The following is a 19,747-nucleotide window of genomic DNA, read 5'->3' as shown; positions in this document are numbered from 1 at the left end:
ACCACATCTCACTGGTCAGATTGGCTAAGATGACAAAACAGGAAAATGACAAATGCTGGAGGGGATGTGGGAAAATTGGGACACTAATGCATTGGTGGTGGAGTTGTGAACTGATTCAACTATTCTGGAGAGCAATCTGGAACTATGCCCAAAGGGCTATAAATAATTTAATACCCTTTGACCCAGTAATACCACTTCTAGGGTTGTATCCCAAAGAGATCACAGAAGTGGGAGGAAGACCTGTATGTACAAAAATATTTTTGGCAGGGGATGCCCATCAATTGAGGAATGGCTAAACAAGTTGTGGTATATGAATGTAATGGAATATTATTGTGCTATAAGAAATGAGGAGCAGATGGACTTCATATTTACCTGGAGAGACTTATACAAACTGATGCTGAGTGAGAAGAGCAGAACCAGGAGAAATCTGTACACAATTACAGACACAACATATGTGTAATGACCAACTTTGATAGACTGGACTCTTCTTAGCAATGCAAGGCTACAAGACAACTCCAGAGGACTCATGATGGAAATAGATATCTACATTCAGAGAAAGAATTAGAAAGAACTAGAGAGAAGAGAGTTTGAATGCAAACTGAAGCAAACCACCTGTTCTCTTTCTTTTTCTTGCTTGGTTCTGCTTCTTCTTTCCCATTGTTCATCTCATTGGTTATAATCCTTCTTCACAACCTGACTAATGTCTAATGTGAAAGTATTTGCAGATCTTATACTTGATTACATGCCACTATTGGGGGGGGAGGAGAGGGAAGGGGAGAAAATTTGAAATTCAAGGGAATGTGGAACTGAATCTTGTAAACTAAAAGTAAACAAACAAATTAATAAAGACAAAAAAATGAAAAACAAAACAAACAAAAAACTTTCTCTAGAAGATCCTTTTCTTCCCCAGTAAAGTGGATGTTGCCTACTATGTGTGTCCTTTCCTACAGCTAATACTCAAATATTTAGGGATTTGTTTTTAGTAAGTTCTCGAATTACTTCAATTTTAACTTCAGGATTTAACCTCTAGGGTCCTAGGATCAATCCATCAAGGTCCCAAAATTGGCATATAGTAGGCACTTAATAAACATTTACTGACTGACTAAAACAAACAGGAAAGTCCAATGACCCACCATTCCAGAAACAATGGTAGTACAGGCACACCTGTTGTATTGTTCTTCATAGATGTTGGATTTTTTGTTTTTACAAACTGCAGGTTTGTGGCAACCCTGCATCAAGCAAGTCTATCGGCGCCATTATCCCAAAAGCATGTGCTCACATCATGTCTCTGTGTCACATTTTGATAATTCCCACAATATTTTAAACTTTTACATTATTATTATATCTGTTATGGTGATCTGTGATCAGTGATCTTTGATGTCACTATTATAATTGTTTTGTGGTGCCATGAACCACACCCATATAAGAAAGCAAACTTAATTGATGTGTGTTCTGACTGCTCCACCAACTGGTCATTTCTCTCTCTCTCTCTCTCTCTCTCTCTCTCTCTCTCTCTCTCTCACTCTTTCTTTCTGTCTCCCTATTCCCAGAGGCACAAAAACACTGAAGAATGGGTTTGAGAGGATTGACTCCAATTTTGAAGAGTTTTACTGTGGGTAAAATGCTATCAAACATCTTTGTATGCTACAGAGAAATCTTTCATGAAAGGAAGATTCAATTAAAGTAGCAAATTTCATCATTGTCTTATTTCAAGAAATTTCCACAGCCACTCCAGCTTTCATCAACCACCATCCTGATCAGTCAACAGCCATCAACATTGAGGCAAAACCCTTCACCAGCAAAAGGATTACAACTCTGAAGTCTCAGAGGATGGTTCACATTTTTAGCAATAAAATGTTTAAAAATTAAGGTCTGTACATGTAAGGTATTTTTTTAGACATAATTGCATGCTTAATAGACCACAGTATAGTATAAATTTAACTTTTATATGCACTAGGAAACCAAAAAATTTGTATGACTCATTTTATTGTGATATTTGTTTTATTGCGGTGGTCTGGAACCAAACCTACGATATTTCTGAAGTAGGCCTGTATTTATTTGATCACAGTTTTCAGATCATTAGTGAGGGAGATTATGCTTGGGACAGTTTGGAAAATGGCCAAGGTAAAGATAAGGAGCTATTTTTCTAGGGAGTTCCAGGGTCCACATTTTTATAAAACAAATTCTTTTAGTGGGAGGATTTGTTCTGTGAAGTTTGGATTCAAACAAAAGGCTGTACTTGAAGACCTACAGTGCCACCCACATGTGGCCTTGAGGCCACAGGTTCCCCACCCTTGGAGAGCATGTGTCACCAGAAGTACCTCAATCCTCAGATCCACCAGAAGGGACCAAGTCACAGGTTTATTTCCATGCATGCTCCATGGAGTGGCCCTCACAGATCCCAGTCCAGCAAATCAGCAAATCATCCCAATTATTTCCAGTATTCTTAGACCTGCTTTTCCATGACATTTGGCAGTCTTGACAGAGGGATCTAACTGAGCCATGACAAGTGCTAATTTATAATCACATACCTTCTTTTCTAAGGCCTGAATATTACTTTTAAGCTTCAGAGAAGCAGAGACTGCTTGCAATAAAACTGAGGAATAGTCATTTCCCAATTGATAAGGCATCTGGTCAGTTATTTTTCAGTCATCCAGATCTTTGTGACCCCATTTGGGTCTTTCTTGGCAAAGATAATTGAGTGGCTTGCCATTTCCTTCGCCAGCTAAATTTACAGATGAAGAAACTGAGGCAAACAGGATTAAATGACTTGCCCAGAGTCCCTCAACTAGTAAATATCTGAGGTCAGATTAGAACTCTGGTCTTCCTGACTCTAAGTCCAGCACTCTATCCACAGTTCCACCTACCTGCCTCTAATAAGTGGTCAAAGGCTATAAACAGTTCTCAAAATAACATTAACAGCCACATTAGAGACTACTCCAAATCAGTAATGATAAAAGATATGTGAATGAAAACAACTTTGAAAACACCCAACAATTTGGCAAAGATGACCAAAGATGGGAACATCTTGAAAAGATAGCATACTAAATGTACTATTGATATGAATTGGCTCTATTATTCTGTGTTCAATTGTGTTTTTATTTATTTCATTGAATATTTCCCAATTATATATTTATTTATTTTAAATTTATTTATTTGTTTTTAGTTTTCAACATTCATTTCCATAAGATTTTGAGTTACACATTTTCTCCCCATCTCTCCCCTACCCCCACACCGATAGTGAGGCTCAACTATTCTGGAAAGCAATTTGATTTTTTAAAAAAGTGTGACTAAAATACTTATCTATCCCTTGATCCAGAGATACTACTGCTAGGCATATTCCCCAGGAGGTCAAAAATAGAAAAAAAGATTTTATACACACCAAAATATTTATTATATCATCTCTATATTGTAACAAAGAACTGGAAACAAAGTAAATTCCCATTGATTGTGGAATGGCTGAACAAATTGTGGTACACAAATGTAATAGACTGTTACGGTACCCTAAGAAACAATGAATATGAAGAATCCTGCAGCATAATGAGAAGACATGAATTGATGCAAAATGAAATACGCAGAAACAGGAAAACTATCAATACAGTGACTATAATGTAAATTGAAACAACAAAATTGAATATTGTTTAATTATAACAAATGGATAGATGAAGAATCTTATAAGCATTATTATGTGCCAAATGGGCAAAACACTGGGAATAAAAAAATAAAAGTGAAGACAATCTCTTTTCACAAAGAGCTTATATCCTAATGAGGTAGACAATATATAGTAGGAAAAATAGTGAGTAGGATGGGATATTTTAATTTTTGAAAGTTACAGAGATGGTGAGTAGCATAGATTGACATACCCTTTTTGGAAGCAATAGCAGTTTTGAAGTCACAAAAAATCATTTTAAAATCTTGGACAATTTTCTAGTATTCTTTCATCTTCGGATAATAGTTTTTAATTCACCTTTTAAAATCTTTTACACAAACCTGGAAAAGGTGCTGAGGTTAGAGATTTAGCATTCAATCATCTGAGAAGATGCCTGAGTAATAAAAAGAAACATGGTTGCAGTAGTTAGCCAGGGAAGAAGAGTAATTAAAATGGACGTTCCCCTCTGCAGAGATGAGAGCCTATGGGTGTGGATGCTGCATATTGCAATCAGCCGATGTTTTGGTTAGTTTTGCTGACCTTTTTTTTTTCTCTTTCTTTTTCATTCTTCATTATATAGGTTTAACTCCCTAGGTGCAGGGTTTGGGGAAATTGGAAGAAGAAGATGATATAAAACCAAATATAGTATTACAAAAATGTTGAAATGTCTGTTTTGCTAGGGCTCTGAATTCTTCAGGTGAAGAGGGAACTTTCTAACAAAAAGGAGTAGCAATTTGGACAGACATTGAACACCCACTTCCATGGCTCCTCAAAACAGCCAGTAGTATTCCCGTTCTTCTCATCTCAGTTATCATATATCAGAAATAGAAGGCTCCTGGAAATGTGTAACCGTACCTCTTGAGTGCAGTTGCCTTGGGGCTCACCTTGTATTGGTTTTAGGACCAGTAAACAGTGTTCCCTGGGCCTTCTGATTGGGTTACTTAATTCTACTTTCCCTGAGGCTCTTCCAACCATGTGGTAGTTCACACAATTTATGATATACTCTGGATCTAATCAAAGCAGGCAGCAGATTCTTATTAAAGAAATTGTCCAGCCCCCAAAGTGCTCCCTTATTTATGAAATTGATGGGTTTATCTTCCATGACACTCCTCTAGCAGGAACCAGAACTTATGGCAGACTTATTCAGACTCTGTTAGAAAGGTTGGTACTCTTGGGTCCAACCCTTGCATTCCAGATACAAGGAGTACCCTAGTCTTTGAGTTTGGGGTTTTGGGTACACCTATCAGACCCCCACAATGTTTCCCTTTATCCTCCAAACACTGAGAATCATTTTCTGGAGAGTTATACCTGCTCATGCCTACCCTCTTGAAAAACAGGAGGTAACAAGTTTTGTAAAAGAGATTTTACAGTCAAAATAGCTATTGAAAATCAAGAAAACTGACTTGTCTTTGATGAGGCAATGAGGACAGGGAAGCTGAGTCACCATAAAGTGATCTTGCCAGAAGCACCAAATGTCTTAGAATTGGAAAGGTGGTCAGAAAGAAGGAAGGGGATAATCGGATGAGTAAACTGATAAAGGAACCTTGAGGGCATGAGATCAAGGTGGTTGGCATTTGCCAGGAGAGTAACCACCTCATCCTCTGTAAAGAAAGAAATAGTGAAGGAAGGTGTTAAGGCGACTTCAACACAGAACACCTCAATTTTTTTTTCTTTTTAGAAAGGCAGGGCAATTGGGGTTAAGCAACTTGCCCGAGGTCACACAGCTAGTAAGTGTTAAGTGTCTGAGGCCGGATTTGAACTCAGGTCCTCCTCCAGACTCCAGGACCAGTGCTATTCACTGAGCCACCTAGCCACCCCAGAATGGTTCAGTTTTTATAGTGATATGTAAGCCTAGGTCCTCTGATGGAGGGGGAAAGGGAGGGGTGGCTCTGTGAGGGAATAGAAAGCTTAGGACAGAAGCTATGGGGATTGAAATAGAGAATCAGGAGAGGAAGTGAAAAGATTTCTGGGCAGCAATGAGGGTGCTGTTGAAACCGGATACTATAAATTTGTAGTGGACTCAGTCAGTAAAGTTATATTACTTCCTCTGCGATGTTCAATATCACAGAACAACAATGGGGAAAGGAGATGGTGAGAACAATACAGCGATTGGCTTGGAAAGGAATGGAATACAATAAAACAATGGATCAAGAGACTAATGGTCAGAGGGTAGTATATAGTTGAACTGATTATGAAAAAGACCTCCTCCCTATTCAACAAAGCCTGCTGAAAAAATCAATTAAAATAGAAAAAGAATTTGTATGAAATATCTCTGACAGTTTCCATGAATTAAAGTCAAGAATAAGCTGAACAACAGACTACAAAATAGGAGATTTGAGGAGGACAAAGGGTTGCTAGACCTTCTTTTTCAGGACTTTGCCTCCTGAAAAAAAAAAGTCATATATCTAGAATATATAAGGAGATAATGCATACATGTGACATTAAAAGTCATTCATCAACTGGTCCAACCATTCTGGGGAACAATTTAGAACTATGCCCAAAGGGCATAAAACAGTACATACTTTTTCACCCAATAATAATCCACCTACATCTGAATCCCAAATAGGTCAAAGAAAAGGGAAAGAATATATACATATATGTACACACACATACTGTGATCCCTGTGTGACTCTGCTGCTTGTCATTTGAACTCTCCTGTACTATACCATTAACAGAGCCCCTTTGGAGGTTTAATTCTAATGATGCTGCCAGGGCTCAGAATGTTTTTATAGCTCCTTTTTAAAAAAATTACCTTCAAAGTTAATTTGTCAGTCATAATAAAAATAGAATAAAATAAAACAAAACCTACAAGCAGAAAGAGCATTGGATTTGTTGTCACAGGTTTGGAGATCAAATTTCTGTTTTGCTACCAATGCTACTTGAGGTAAGTCACAGACCTGTTTCTGGCCTCAATTTCTTCACTTGTAAAATAGGACAATTGGGACAGATATCTAAGGTGCTTTCTAGTGCTAAATCTCTGGATGCTGTCTCATGGTTAAAGCTAATAGTTTTTGACAGAGAAAACCAATCTTTATTTCCTATTGTATTCCAAATAACTTCTAACAGTTTCTAAAACTAAAATCTGTTCTGAAAGGATTAAAATTTACCACTTAAGTAGTTTCAAAATGTAACCTCCTCTCACCTAGTCTGTCTCTCCTTTGGTTGTACTATGTGGAGCTTCATGGCTCTGGATAATGGATTGAATTGAATTGAACTTTAGAGTGGAAATAAGAAGTGAGGAGAATTTTATCTGGGTGCCAAGGTAGTTGTTGGAAAGAAGTTGGCATGTAACAGCAGCATTGCTCCTTGTAAGGGCTGGTTGTTATGTTCACTCATCCTTCTCTAAGATGGATTTCTGGCCAAAGCTAGAAGTGATCAGAGGTCTCTGCCAACAACCAATCAATACTCAAGAGTTCCAGTTCACACTGGGTCCCAGAGTTCCATCACACAAGCTCAGCCAAGGGTCTAGGAGTCCAGAGATTTGTGATTCTAAAGATTAGTCCTATTAGAAATATGAGTAGTGCATAGAGTAGACATGTCCCTTTCTTCTAGCAGGGAAATGAAATAAATTGTGCCTAGGGAATGTTAGAGGAGAAGAAGAAGCTGCAGGTAAGCAGCTACTCCTTCGGTATTTTATTATATATTGTTCATTGCTTTTATTGTTCCTACGATAAGAATAAATGTTCTACACAGTATCCAAGCATGCAATCTGCTTCTATGTAAAGCTAAGGTCATTGGAAATATAACCTGTTCAAGAAGGAGTCTGGATTCACCACTAGGAGGGGTCTGCAGAGGTGATCTGACTAGAAAAATTCATAAACTCATGCATCCCTTGGTAAGAAACTGGTGATGCCTGAAGGAGACAGGGAATTTGTGGAAGATTTTACTGTTATAGAGACAGATTGAACAAAGGATGTTCCTTGGTTTCAAATGTATAGTGACCTTTGCCTATACCAGGTCAGCAGAACTCTTCTGATTTATTTGCCCTTTTGTTATTTAATACCTACCCAGTTGATTCTGGCACCTGCTGGGCAAGATCCAAATGCACAACATATTTGGTTTCCAAACAAAGAAATCAATTTTCAAAATTGATTTTTATTTTAAGTTTGAGGACTGCCCTGGGATAGGTCAGAGAGGCTTTTTCTAACCATATCAAACTCATGACATCAGGAGTTCCCCATTACAGCTAGCTTGCCTGTCCTTGGAAATGTAAGGTTCTCCCCTCTCCTCTACATATTTGTCTTTTCTGTGACTAATTCTCATTATCCTGGTGTTTTCCATTTCTCCTGAACTTAGACCCTCCAAGGTCAATACTGCCCCAGAGATAAGGGAGAGGAAGGTCATCGACTCTGAAAAGACGCCCAGAGGGTTGGACTAGAATCACTGGAATGAGTATGGGACAACTCTGGGCTGGATCCATTTTTTGTGTTTTACTTGTTTTGTTTTGGGTTTGTTTTCTGTTTTGTTTGTTATAATCATGTGGGTGACAAAAACCTTTTGGTTAAAAAAAAAGTAGTGTACATTGTATTTCCTATTAAGGGAACCCATTCTTCTCATATGTAGAGTAGGGACAATAGCACCTATGATATTTGTAGGGTTATTGTAAGATAATATATACATATTGTCATATACATATACATACAAAGCATACTTTAAAGAACAGAGGTCTGTCCACAATGTTTGTCAATCTGACCAAGGTCTTTGATACTGTCAGTTGTGAGGGCTTGTGGAAAAATATGGCAAAATTTACTTGCCGGTTCATTAGTACTGTGTCAGTTTTGTGACAGCATGTTTGCCTGGGTTCTGGATAATGGACAGTGTTCTCAAGCTTTTTGTACTCTTAACTCATATATTCTACTGTGAATTAAGTTATCATAGTTGGGTCCATGGACTCCAGAAGCATGGCTGACCCTATATCGACCCTGCTTTTCTGGTTATTGTATTCTTGTTTCTTTTTGTCTTATTGTCTGTTAAACTTGTTTGCTAAATTTGTTTCCTGCAGGCTTAGTACCCTACACCTGCAGATGCTTGATCACTTAAGCCAGATGTCACCCCCTGTCCATGACTGTGATGTGGACCTCTGGACCTAGCGTTGACCAAGCTTCAGATGCCAACTAAAGAACTGATCTCTCGAATGGGACCTCTTGGGTCAGGGACAGCACTACATCCAATTTCAGTAATGGTAATGGGAATTTGAAGATCTTCCTTGCCCCTTAATAGGCCTAAGGGAATTTGAAGGTCTCTGTCCCTTACTAGGCTGAATGTAATCACATGGAGCCTGTGGTGGGAGGACTTTGCTGTATGGATAGAGCAGGAAGGGCAGAGCATAACTGAGGGGAAGCTGGGAGTCAGAGCAGTTAGAACAGAGGGGGGAGAGAGGATGCAGAAAAGGAGACAGGCTTGTGAGGGTGAAGGCTTTGGGATGGTGCTGCTCTCTGCAGTGTTATTGTGTATAGATTTCTTTGTTGCTATGATGAATTCAGTTTTCTGGTATTAGGATTTGGCTTTCTGATGTCTGAATAAATGTTTTATTTCTGTCTTCTATATGGAGAGTCTATTATATTTTGCAATTCAGAATTATGCCAGCATATTCATAGTTGCCATTGGTCCTGTGAATATCATGTTGGCACTATACTTTTCCAGTCTCTGATGGAATTAAACAAGGCTGTGTGCTTGCTCCTATGCTTTTTAGCATAATGCTTTCAACAATGTTTTCAGAAACCTTCAATAAGGACTAAAAGGGCATCAAGTTCAGCTACTTCACTAATGGCAAATTATTTCACTTGAAAAGGTTACAAGTGAAGACTAAAGTGGAGGGAGAGTTGGTACATGACTTTTTGTTTGCAGATGATTGTGCACTCATCAGAGTATGGATCAATTCTCTGTTGCTTGTGTTAATTTTGGCCTAACAATAAACACCAAGAAAACACAGGTTCTATACCAGCCAGCACTACACAATCCATCTGTGGAATCATCATTATAGCAAATGGAGAAATTTTGAATGTTGTGGATAAGTTCACTTACCTTGGCAGTATACTTTGCAGGGATGTACACATAGATGATGAGGCTGATGCATGCATTGTCAGAGCTAGCTCAGTGTTTGGGAAGCTCCAAAAGAAAATGTTGGGGAGAAGAGGTATTAGACTGCCTACCAAATTGGAGGTCTACAGAGCCATTCTCATTGTTGTATGCTTATGGAACCTGGACAGTATACCAGTGTCATGCCAGGAAACTGAACTGCTTCCATTTGAATTGTCTTAGGAAGATTCTGAAAATCACCTGGCAAGATAAAGTACTGAACACTTGAGATTCTTCCTTGAGTTAACTGCTAAACATTCAAACTCTACTTCAGAGATCATACTGATCAAGAAAAGTTGTCAGAACCCATGATGTACCTATTAGATATGTTGAATATTGTCCAGAAATGAATGTTATGGTTAGTGGAAGTTGAGATCAGACAGTTAAATTGTGGGATCCCAGAACTCCTTCTAATGTAGGAACCTTTTCTCAACTGGAAAAGGTTTACATACTCTCTTTGACTAGAGACATATGAATTATGGGGACAGTTGGTTGGAGAGTATTGATATAGGACTTGAGGAATATGGGCTATGTGCAGTAGAGAAGAGAGTCTAGCCTGAAATACCAGACAATCAGGGTTATGTGTTAAGCTTTATTGAAGGACAACTGGCAGTTGAATTTTGGACATAAGTCCTGAAGTATAGAAGAAGAAATATGCATTCAAATGTCACAGACTAAAAGAAAGCAATATTAAGCAGATTTATCCTATCAATACCATTTCCTTTCAAAACATTCACAACTCATTTGCTATAGGTAGATCTGATGGATTTGTTAATATTTGGGATTCCATTCAACAAGAAATGATTATGCCAATTTCATTGGGATACCACTAGCACAGCATCACTCGCCTTCAGTAATGATGGGATTACTCTTGCAATAGCATCATCATATATGCATGAAATGGAGGACACTAAACATCCTGAAGAATGTATCTTCATTCACCAAATGACAGATACAGAAACAAAACCCAAGGAAACTGGGCCTCAGAAAGGTTTGGAGTGACTTGCTCAAGGCCCCAGAAGGAAGAAAAGAAGTCACATTTGGCCACAAGGACAATATCTCAGGCCTGGCTTCATGTTCCTTACTTCCCCTGTTTACCTAACTTGAAACTTTCTTTTTTTTTTTTTAAGCAATTGGGGTTAAGTAACTTGCTCAAGGTTACAGAGCCAGTTATTTTGTGTGGGTGCTAAGTATCTGAGGCTGGAACTGATCCCGGATCTCCTGACTCCAGGGCCAGCTCTCTTACTCACTGTGCCACCTGGCCGCCCTGAAACTTTCTAACAATATGTCTGTTACCAACACAACACTACTTACAGTATTACTATAAAAAACTGATATTTAGCAAAACAAAAAATGTGTTGTTCGAATGCCAAGCATTTTTTGCCTAAGGGACTATTTTACAGAGAACTCAAACAAGACAAACTTTCACATGGACGTCAGAAAAGTCATATAAGGAAATTCTTAAGGTCTCTCTGAAGAACTTTGGAATTGACTGTGTATAATGGGAGGCACAGGCAAAGGACTGCCCACAATGCCGTGCCCATATCAAAGAAAGCACTATGCTCTATGAAATAGCTCAAAAGAAGTGTGAGATGTACAAATGTAGAGACATCTACACTCCAAATGTTTATGTGAATTATTTGTACTCGGCCTATAGCAGAATCTTTCAAGGTCATATTGATCTGATCAGCCACAGCCAGACACATCATACCTTGATTCCAACATAGTGATCCTCTTAGAGAATGAAGGGCAATGACCATGACTACCACTAAATGCCAGTTATTATTATCCCCTCATGAGCAATGCAAGCCCCTTGACAAAGGGATTGTTTTGTTTTTGTATCTCCAGGGTAAGCATAGTTCCTGGTCCACTTGCTTTTTTGTTCAAACCTGTTATTTCATCAGCTTAGGGAACTCTTGGTGTAGAAACTCCCTACACTGATAGAGAAAAGCACCTGATTTGTAACTTATAATCTTAGAAAGTGACTTGTATATAAAATTTAAAAAGTTTTTGCACAAACAAAACCAATGTAACCAAAATGAAAAGGAAAGCAGAAAACTGGGGAAAAAATTTTTTATAGCAAGTATCTTTGATAAAGGTTTCATTTCTCAAATATATAGAGAAATTTGTCAAATTTATAAGAATACAAGTCATTCCCCAATTGATAAATGGTCAAAGGATATGACCTTTTTTGACAGTTTTCAGACAAAGATTTGATTAGAAATCAAAACTATAGAATGCTCTAAATCATTATTGATTAGAGAAATGCAAATTAAAACAATTTTCAGGTACCACTTCATACCCATCAGACTGGCAATTATGCTAGAAAAGAAAGATGGTAATTTTGGAGTGGATGTGGGGAAACTGGGACACTAATGAATCATTGATAGAGTTGTAAACTGATCCAAACATTCTGGAGAGCAGTTTGGAACTATGTCCAAAGAGCTACAAAACTGTGCATATTCTTTGATCCAGCAATATCACACCATGTGTATCTCAAAGATTTTTTTTTTAAAAAGGGAAAAGTTTCTATTTGTACAAAAATATTTATAACAGTTCTCTTTGTGGTGGCAAAGAACTGGGACTTGAGGGGATGCCCATCAACAGGGGAACATCTGAACAAGTTGTGGTAAATGATTGTAATGGAGTATTATTGTGCTATAAGAAATGACAAGCAGTATGATTTCAGAAAAACCTGGAAAAACTTGAAGGAACAGATACTGAGGGAAGTGAGCAGAACTAGAACATTGTACACAGTAAAGGCAATATTGTACACTGAATAGCAGTGAATGACTTAGCTCTTCTCAGCTATACAATGATCCAAGCCAATTGCAAAGAACTCATGAAGAAAAATTCTGTCTCCAGAGAAAAAACTGATGGCATCTGAATATAGATGGAAACATTCTCTTCCTTCCTTCATTCCTTTCCTTCCTCCCTCCTACCTTTTTCTTTCTTCCTTTTCTCTTTCTTCTTTCTCTCTCTCTTCCTTCCTTCCTTTGAGTTTTCTTCCAGAAAATGACTAATATGGAAATCTTTTACGTGAATGCATATGTACAACCTACATGAGGTTGCTTACCATCTCAGGGAGGGGGAAAGGAGGAATAGAATTTGGAACTCAAAACTTTTTTTTTTAATTGTTTTTACATGTAATTGGGGAAAAATTATTTCTTTCTTTCTTTTTTTTTAAATGTCCTGGAATACTGAGAGGTCAAATGATTACTCAGCTGTTGTGTCAGAAATAGGACTTGAACACGGGTCTTACTCCAATAACATCAAAATACTATCAAAACAATGGTGCTGATAAATAGACATTTTATATTTAACTTCAGTTCTGCACTGTCTAAATAATTACTTCTAGGCTCATGTCTTCTGGAAAGCCAGGTGGTGGTCATCTCCTAGAACTGCTGTAAGTGGGTATAGAAAAGGCAGCTCCTCCAGAGAAGACAGCACTGACTAAGGACCTAACATCTCCCTAACTCTCAAACTCAGACTTCTTCCAAGTCTGGACGTTTCCATCTTGGGATTGCTATTCTGTTTCATGTGATCAGGCAAAGAAATATAAAGCAGAAGAAGCAACTAGGATTTTGAGATCTAGTCTCAGGCTTGCTAAGGTAGGTTTAGCTGCCTTGTGCTCATTACTACCATGAAGCCTAAGTGGCATTAATAGATATCAAGCCTTTCCCCATGCCTTCAGGGAGTTACTTGCCTGTGACAAGACAGCTGAAGTAACAGTATAAGCAAAAACTATCTTTCCTTTTTTAACTGATGAAGATCTATCTTCATCTTCCCCTTGTGATAGTAATGGCAATTAAAGATTCCCCTGTATTGGCTTGGTTTTCAAATTGATTGTGTTAAAACCCAGAGCTTGTTAATCCCACCTGTGGGATGGACTTGTTGATGTGAAAAGAGAGTCCTGAACTGGGAGGAGCTGGTGACATAGATTTGGAGAGACACAAGAGAGAGGCAGAAGAACATTTTGGAAGCTGCACCCTTGTGGAGGCAGAGAGAGAGATTGAGAGGATTGCTAAGGGCCACTTTGAATTGCCCTGGACTTTTGAGACCTGCCCCCTGAGCTGCCAAGGACTGAGGAGACATGGCTGTTTTGCTGGTACTTTGTCGGTCTGTTTTGATGTTGTTTTGCCAGATTTGTCCACTGGTGAAAGACAGTCCTTTTGTTGAAGAAGTCCTGGAACCTGGCTGTTCGCTAAGAAGCCCTGAGACTGTCCTGCAGACAGAGAGTGAATACTGTCCACTGGTGAAGGACAGTGCTGTTGTTGCAGGGGTCTGGAGACTGTCCTGCAGACAGAATGAATACTGTCCACTGGTGAAGGACAGTGCTGTTGTTGCAGGGGTCTGGGAACCTTTCTGTTGGTTCAGAAGCCCTGAAGAAGGATTTTCTTGTTGTATGTTTACAGAAATCCTGGGAGAGGGCTTTGCTAATGTGTTCAGGGGTTCTAGGACTGTTCTACAGACAGAGGATGAATTCATGAAGGGACTGGCAATGTATCTTATGGCCTTGCTAAGCCTTGTCTCTCCAGGAACTAAAATTGCTGAGAACTTGCCTCGTGTCAAGATGAAGAAAAGACCTCCATTTGGGTATTAAGTGCTGTGTTTAAACTTGATGTAACTCTGGGGTAGATTCAATTGTGATCCAGGGGTGGGGAACTTTTGACCTTATGTTTGGAAACTAATCTCCATTTGAGAAGAGGGACTTTGTGGTGGACTAAATTAAGGTATAGCCTAGGGGTGGAGAAGTATTTAGAACAGAGACTTTGTAATTGATTGAATGATTGGAAGGTCCTGGGGTGGGGTAGTACTTGGAGATTATTTAATCACGCTTAGTAGATGCTGTATTTTGAATGATGTCATGTTTTGATCTTCTGTTCTTGGTTTGTCACTGAATAAAATGGAGAGCACCTATGCTGGTATTCTGAACCTTGGGAAGTTGCCTTTCCTTGGCATTACATTACACCCCTCAACAGAGGAAAAGGACTAAAGGACCATACACAATTTTCTTCTTTGTCTCAAGGGCCAATTCATTCAGTGTTGAGCCACATAAGTTATCAGAGGAGCTTTGGGGAATGCTCCATGGGTGACTCCTCTACAAGATTTCATTCTCACATGGGTTCCAAGGGGTACAACCCCAGATATATTTAACTCATTCATCACCTTATATTCACATTTCATGTTATATTACATGAGAAGGATAATGATTAACCAGGACATTTCCAGATTTTTGCTGTTGCCTGAAAAGCATTGAAAGTCACAGTTCTGAGGAAGACTCTTCCTGGACATATTCTCTTTCCCTTCTGAATTGCCTCCCCTTTCCTCAATTCCCTGTTTTCGTAGGCTACTATTATCCTTTCAGTCACTTAGGCTCACAACCTCCTCCAATCTTTCTTCTCCCTCATTTCCCATTTCTAATCAGTTGCCAAGTCTTATTCTTTGTAACTCCACAATATCTCTCCTGTTGGCCCCCTTTTCTCAACTCACTAGTTCAGAACTTTAACAGCTTTCACTTAGACTAAAATAGTAGCCTTCTAAGTGGTCTTCTTGCCTGAAGTCTCTCCTTTCTCCAACTTATTGTAATGTTAATCAGATATAAGATCTTCCTACCCATTAATAGGCCTCATTAATAGCCCATTAAGGGAAGTTTGCTTCAGGGAGACTTGATTGTAGGAGGCTGGCTTGCAGGGAGGCTTTCACATCTTTTGTTAATTTCTAATTAGGTACCAAGTCACAGAGGTTATGATACCCTCTGGCTCTAAAAAGGGTATATCTATACTCTGAGGTTAGCATTTTGCTTTGGGGCTCATTCATTGGAAGAGTGTTCTTGTGATTTGACCAGACAAGACTCTGAGTAGCTGTTAAGGAGGCCCCCAGCTTTGAAAAACCCAGATGTTGGTGCTTCTCTCTCTGGGTAACTATGTATGTATGTAATGATCAGAGAGTTGGATCTATGTATGTTGATCTGTGTTAATTTCTCAGACAGTTAGAAGCCCTGTCTGTTGGTCTTTATTTTTCTGCTTGTATTTTCCCTATTTTCTTTGTTTGAACTTTCTCTGAAGTTCTGGGTGCTGACTTTTCCCCTGAACTAATCAATGTAATTTAAAAAGATTGTTGACCCCTTAACAGCTATCTTTCCTAGTAAAGCAGATCTAAGAACCCGTGCTAATAGTCATTCTGGGTATGTCAGTGTGGTTGCTGCTACACCTATTGCCCAAACAACTGTCAAATGGATATCACTAATCAATTAATCAACAAACATTTGATAAGCTGTGTGTCAAGTGTGTTAGGTGCCCAGGATACAAACAGAAACATGAAACATTCCCTTCTCTTGAGGAGCATATAATCTAGGATGAGGAGATACATATGTGTATGTATATGAGAATGTACATATACATGTATATAGGCATGTATGTGTATGTGTGTATGCGTATATGTGTAGATATGTAGGTACATGCATAGGTGTATATATACACAGAGACACATATATGCATACATATAATACATTACTTATATCTATACACTTATGTTTTTTTATGTTTATATATGCATTATATATGATAAAGATAATTTATTGGGGCAAGACACTAAAAATTGAAGGCATTTGGAAAAATCCATGTGGAAGGTGGTATTCCAAATTGAGCATGGGAGAAAACTAGAGATTTTAAGAGGCAGATATGTGGAGGGAGGAAGTGTGTATTAGGCACCAGGGACAGTGCAAAACCACTGAGATGACCAGTCACTCTATTGCTCAAAATGCCAGAGTGAATCTGTATAGCTTCTAAGTTAACACCCTGTTGTGATAATGAGTTCACTTCAAGCCTAGGGAGCCTTAATGGGCCCTGGTATTTAGCTAGGTGTCGAAGGGGGTAGAGTATCAGGCCAGAAGTCAGGAAGACCAGAGTTCAAATGTGGTCTCAGACACTTACTAGGTGTGGGCAAGTCACTTTACCCTGATTGCCTCAATTTCCTCAACTGTAAAATGAGCTGGAGAAGGAAATGGCAAAACACTCCAGTATCTTTGCCAAGAAAATCCCAAATGGGATCATGAAGAATTGGATGAGACCAAAACCTAAAATAACAACAACAAAAGTTCATTCTTCTCCAGGTTAAAAAAAGTTTATTTTAAATGAAAAGTTCTAAATTCAGTAGGAATCCTTCAAGCCTCCAATTAGGAAAAATTCTCAACACCTATGTGGAAATATAGTTTAAAGAGCCCTCCTTTTTATAGCTTCTCTGAAAATATTTAGAAATACTATTTCTTTCCTGATCTTTCCCTTTAGGAAAATGGATAGAAAACCTAAGGCCTTCCTTTGATATGGTGTAGGGGTATCAATCAAAATTACTTTTCTAGATAAGATCTTGACCTTCCTACTCATCCTCAGTGATTCCCTGGCATCAAGACCCACCATAAAGACTGTTTTCTCTTTTAAAATTCAAGCATAAGATATTGATAACAGGTATGAATTCTTTTCAGTCATTAAGAGTGGAGGTCCAGGAAGGAACTGAGCAGTTTTGGAATGTTAACTCAAAACTGTATTAAAATACATAATATGTTAAAACATCTACGATCTTTTCCTTTGAAGATTCCTGTAGAAGTTATTTGAACTTTTCTTGGGACACAGAGTTATGTGGAGAGCATGGGAGACTGTCATCTCTCTCTGCAAGCTAGAAGCTTGGATACAGATTAATGCTAAATTCAATAAAACCGTCTCTGCTAGAATTGAGTGTAAAACACAATATTATTAGTATTAATTTTTTTTTCTTAGAAACTAAGGAGAAGTTGGGGTCTCTAACCCTATATTTATGTGTAACTTGGTTTAACTCCTGGCCTCTCTGTGTTTGAGGATAAATTGAATTTACTGGAAATGTTTGGGCAATGAAAAAGCTGATTATATTATAGTGTCTCTGGATAAAGAGGCATTTTCTTTCCCTTTTCTACCACAGCTCGGTCTTCCCTTTGCTCCATATTTGTTCCAATGTTTCAAATCCAGAGGCTCAGACTCTCTCCTTCCCTGAATCCTGAGACAGCTTCACCCTTTCATACAAACTGCTTAGGGCACGACCCAATACCTCTCTGCAAGACTTAGATTTCTTCCAGGAAGAGGTAAGGCCTTGTTCATACTTAATTCTGAGTGCTCCAATCAAAACTAGCTCTCACCTAATCTGTGAACAATAGCCAAGTAGAGTGATTTCAACCTATCCCTTACACGAGTTAAAGCGCGAAATCCTTCACCCTCCGGCTGCGGTTCACCCCACCAGGAAGGCACCTTACCAGCTCCCGCCCGCTCCCGAAATGCAAAACCACCCTCTTTGTTTCAGCCTTGCATTTCCTGGGCCCTGCCCCATTTTGCTGGTCCCTCCTCCTCCCGCCCCGCACCCCCTGGGCTGAGGGCAGCTGGATGGGTCAGTGGATAGAGCGCTGGGCCCGGGTTGTGGTCGCTCTGTGGCAAACATTTATTAGCCGCGTGACCCTGGGCAAGTCACTTAACCTCTGTTTGCCTTAATCCACCTGGGAAGGAAATGACAAACACTAGTTTCTTTCCTAAGCAAACCACTTGGACCCGACCGTGGGGTCGCGAAGGGTCGGACCGACTGAATCACGACCTCGCCCCCATTACTTTGTATATATTTATTCTTAGGTATGTTTTTTCCTCCAAACGAATGTAAGCGCTTTGAGGGTTTCCCGTCTGCCTTCCCACCCCGCCCTGCCAGCAGCTGAGCCTGGCACTAGTAAATGCCCAATTAGTTCTTGCAGATTTGTGGAAAACGGCCGATTGCGGAAAGACCTGCAAGGCGGCAGCATCTCTCCCAGGGTCTCACCCCCCCCCCCCCCCGGACCGAGAGGAAGCCGAAGCTCTCCCTGCGCTCTTGGTCGCGCTCGTGCGCGGAACGCTTCGGGGTGAGGGGCTCCTCTTAGGCTCGCTCATCCAGCAGGGAATTCAGATCTTTTGGGGGGGGAGAAAAGTCGAATAAACCCTAATAGTATGGTAAGCAAGGATACATTTTTTTCCTTCATTAAAAATTTTTTTTTTCGAGCCGATAAAATGATGATGATAAAGTTCTGAAAACTTGGCAAGTTTTAAATGATGGCCAGGATTCGTTAAAGTTGCTTTAAAGAATGGCCATAGTAACTTCTTTGGGGTTCGCGAGGCGGGGAGGCTTTCGATTTGAACTAGTAAAAGCTGTCCGAAATGTGGTCAGTCCAGCCGGGAGAAACAAAACAAAAGACAGAAAACAAACCAGAGCCTTGCTCTACTTTCATCTACTTCAGCCTTCTAAAGGAACTCAGTGCCCGCAGCGCCGCTGGTGTAGTGGTATCATGCAAGATTCCCATTCTTGCGACCCGGGTTCGATTCCCGGGCGGCGCAGGTGGTTTTGCATCTTTTCTCTCCTATTCTCAACAAATTGTAAGAGTCTACTTGAAAACGTATCCCCATTTGTCTGCAAGGCTATGCGATTTAAACTTCGTTGCTTTTACTGACTTCTGATAAAAGGAGTAAAGTTTTGCGCGTGCGCAGACGAAAACTACGGCAGTACTTCGGCAGCAGCCCGGGCTTTGTACTTGCGCAGTACTAGAAGCGTCTCCAGTACGTGGGACGGAAGCACGCCTGCGCAACAAACGAGTTGGCGTCGGTGGTGCCGTGGCGCGGGGCAGACAGGGTCTTAGGAAGAGTGGGCTCCCTCTGCGCTTGCGTGGCCCGGGCCGCTCGGCTGCTCTTGGGCGCCCGGCTCGCCGCCATCTTGTGTCGGGACTTCATTGTTCGGGCACAGGGGCTGGCGGGCTCGTGTTGCTGCTGCTGTTGGACGAAGAAGAGGCGGGCTAGACCCCGCTTCACCGAGAGCGACAGAAACCCCCGGTAGCCCTTACTGCCGGGCCGCCGAGGGAGGTGGCAGGGGTCACGGAGCAGGAGGCCCAGGAGCCGCCGCCACAGCCGCAGCCATGGAGGACGAGATGCCCAAGACCCTGTAAGTCGTGCGGAGCCGGGAGGTCGGGAGCCGCAACTGAGAAGG

General features: G+C 40.1%; 1 protein-coding gene, 1 non-coding gene and 1 pseudogene across 14 annotated transcripts in view; all 3 read left to right on the top strand.

Moving 5' to 3' along the window:
* Positions 1-7,231: 7,231 nt before the first annotated feature.
* Positions 7,232-10,728, top strand: LOC138146903 (mitotic checkpoint protein BUB3 pseudogene; annotated as a pseudogene).
* Positions 10,729-19,033: 8,305 nt separating this feature from the next.
* On the top strand, positions 19,034-19,104 carry TRNAG-CCC (transfer RNA glycine (anticodon CCC)). The gene has a single exon. It is a non-coding gene; the product is annotated as a tRNA-Gly (tRNA).
* A 300-nt stretch (positions 19,105-19,404) lies between these two features.
* The window catches only part of TIA1 (TIA1 cytotoxic granule associated RNA binding protein), a 47,869-nt gene continuing 47,526 nt past the window's right edge, over positions 19,405-19,747 (top strand). For 10 of the 13 annotated variants that reach the window (XM_069068859.1, XM_069068858.1, XM_069068856.1 and 7 more), the window contains exon 1: positions 19,541-19,702. In XM_069068859.1, the coding sequence (XP_068924960.1) occupies positions 19,677-19,702 (26 nt within the window). In that variant the 5' untranslated portion in view covers positions 19,541-19,676. Of the gene's footprint in view, positions 19,703-19,747 lie in introns of all 13 variants that reach the window. The other 3 variants (XM_069068866.1, XM_069068865.1, XM_069068860.1) reach the window with 2 other exon arrangements.

Source organism: Petaurus breviceps, unplaced genomic scaffold (genome assembly GCF_028583685.1).
Source record: "Petaurus breviceps papuanus isolate PSGF00001 unplaced genomic scaffold, PetGlider_PUasm1.0 90775, whole genome shotgun sequence".
Taxonomy (NCBI): Eukaryota; Metazoa; Chordata; class Mammalia; order Diprotodontia; family Petauridae; genus Petaurus; species Petaurus breviceps.
This window is presented reverse-complemented; position numbering and strand designations above follow the sequence as displayed.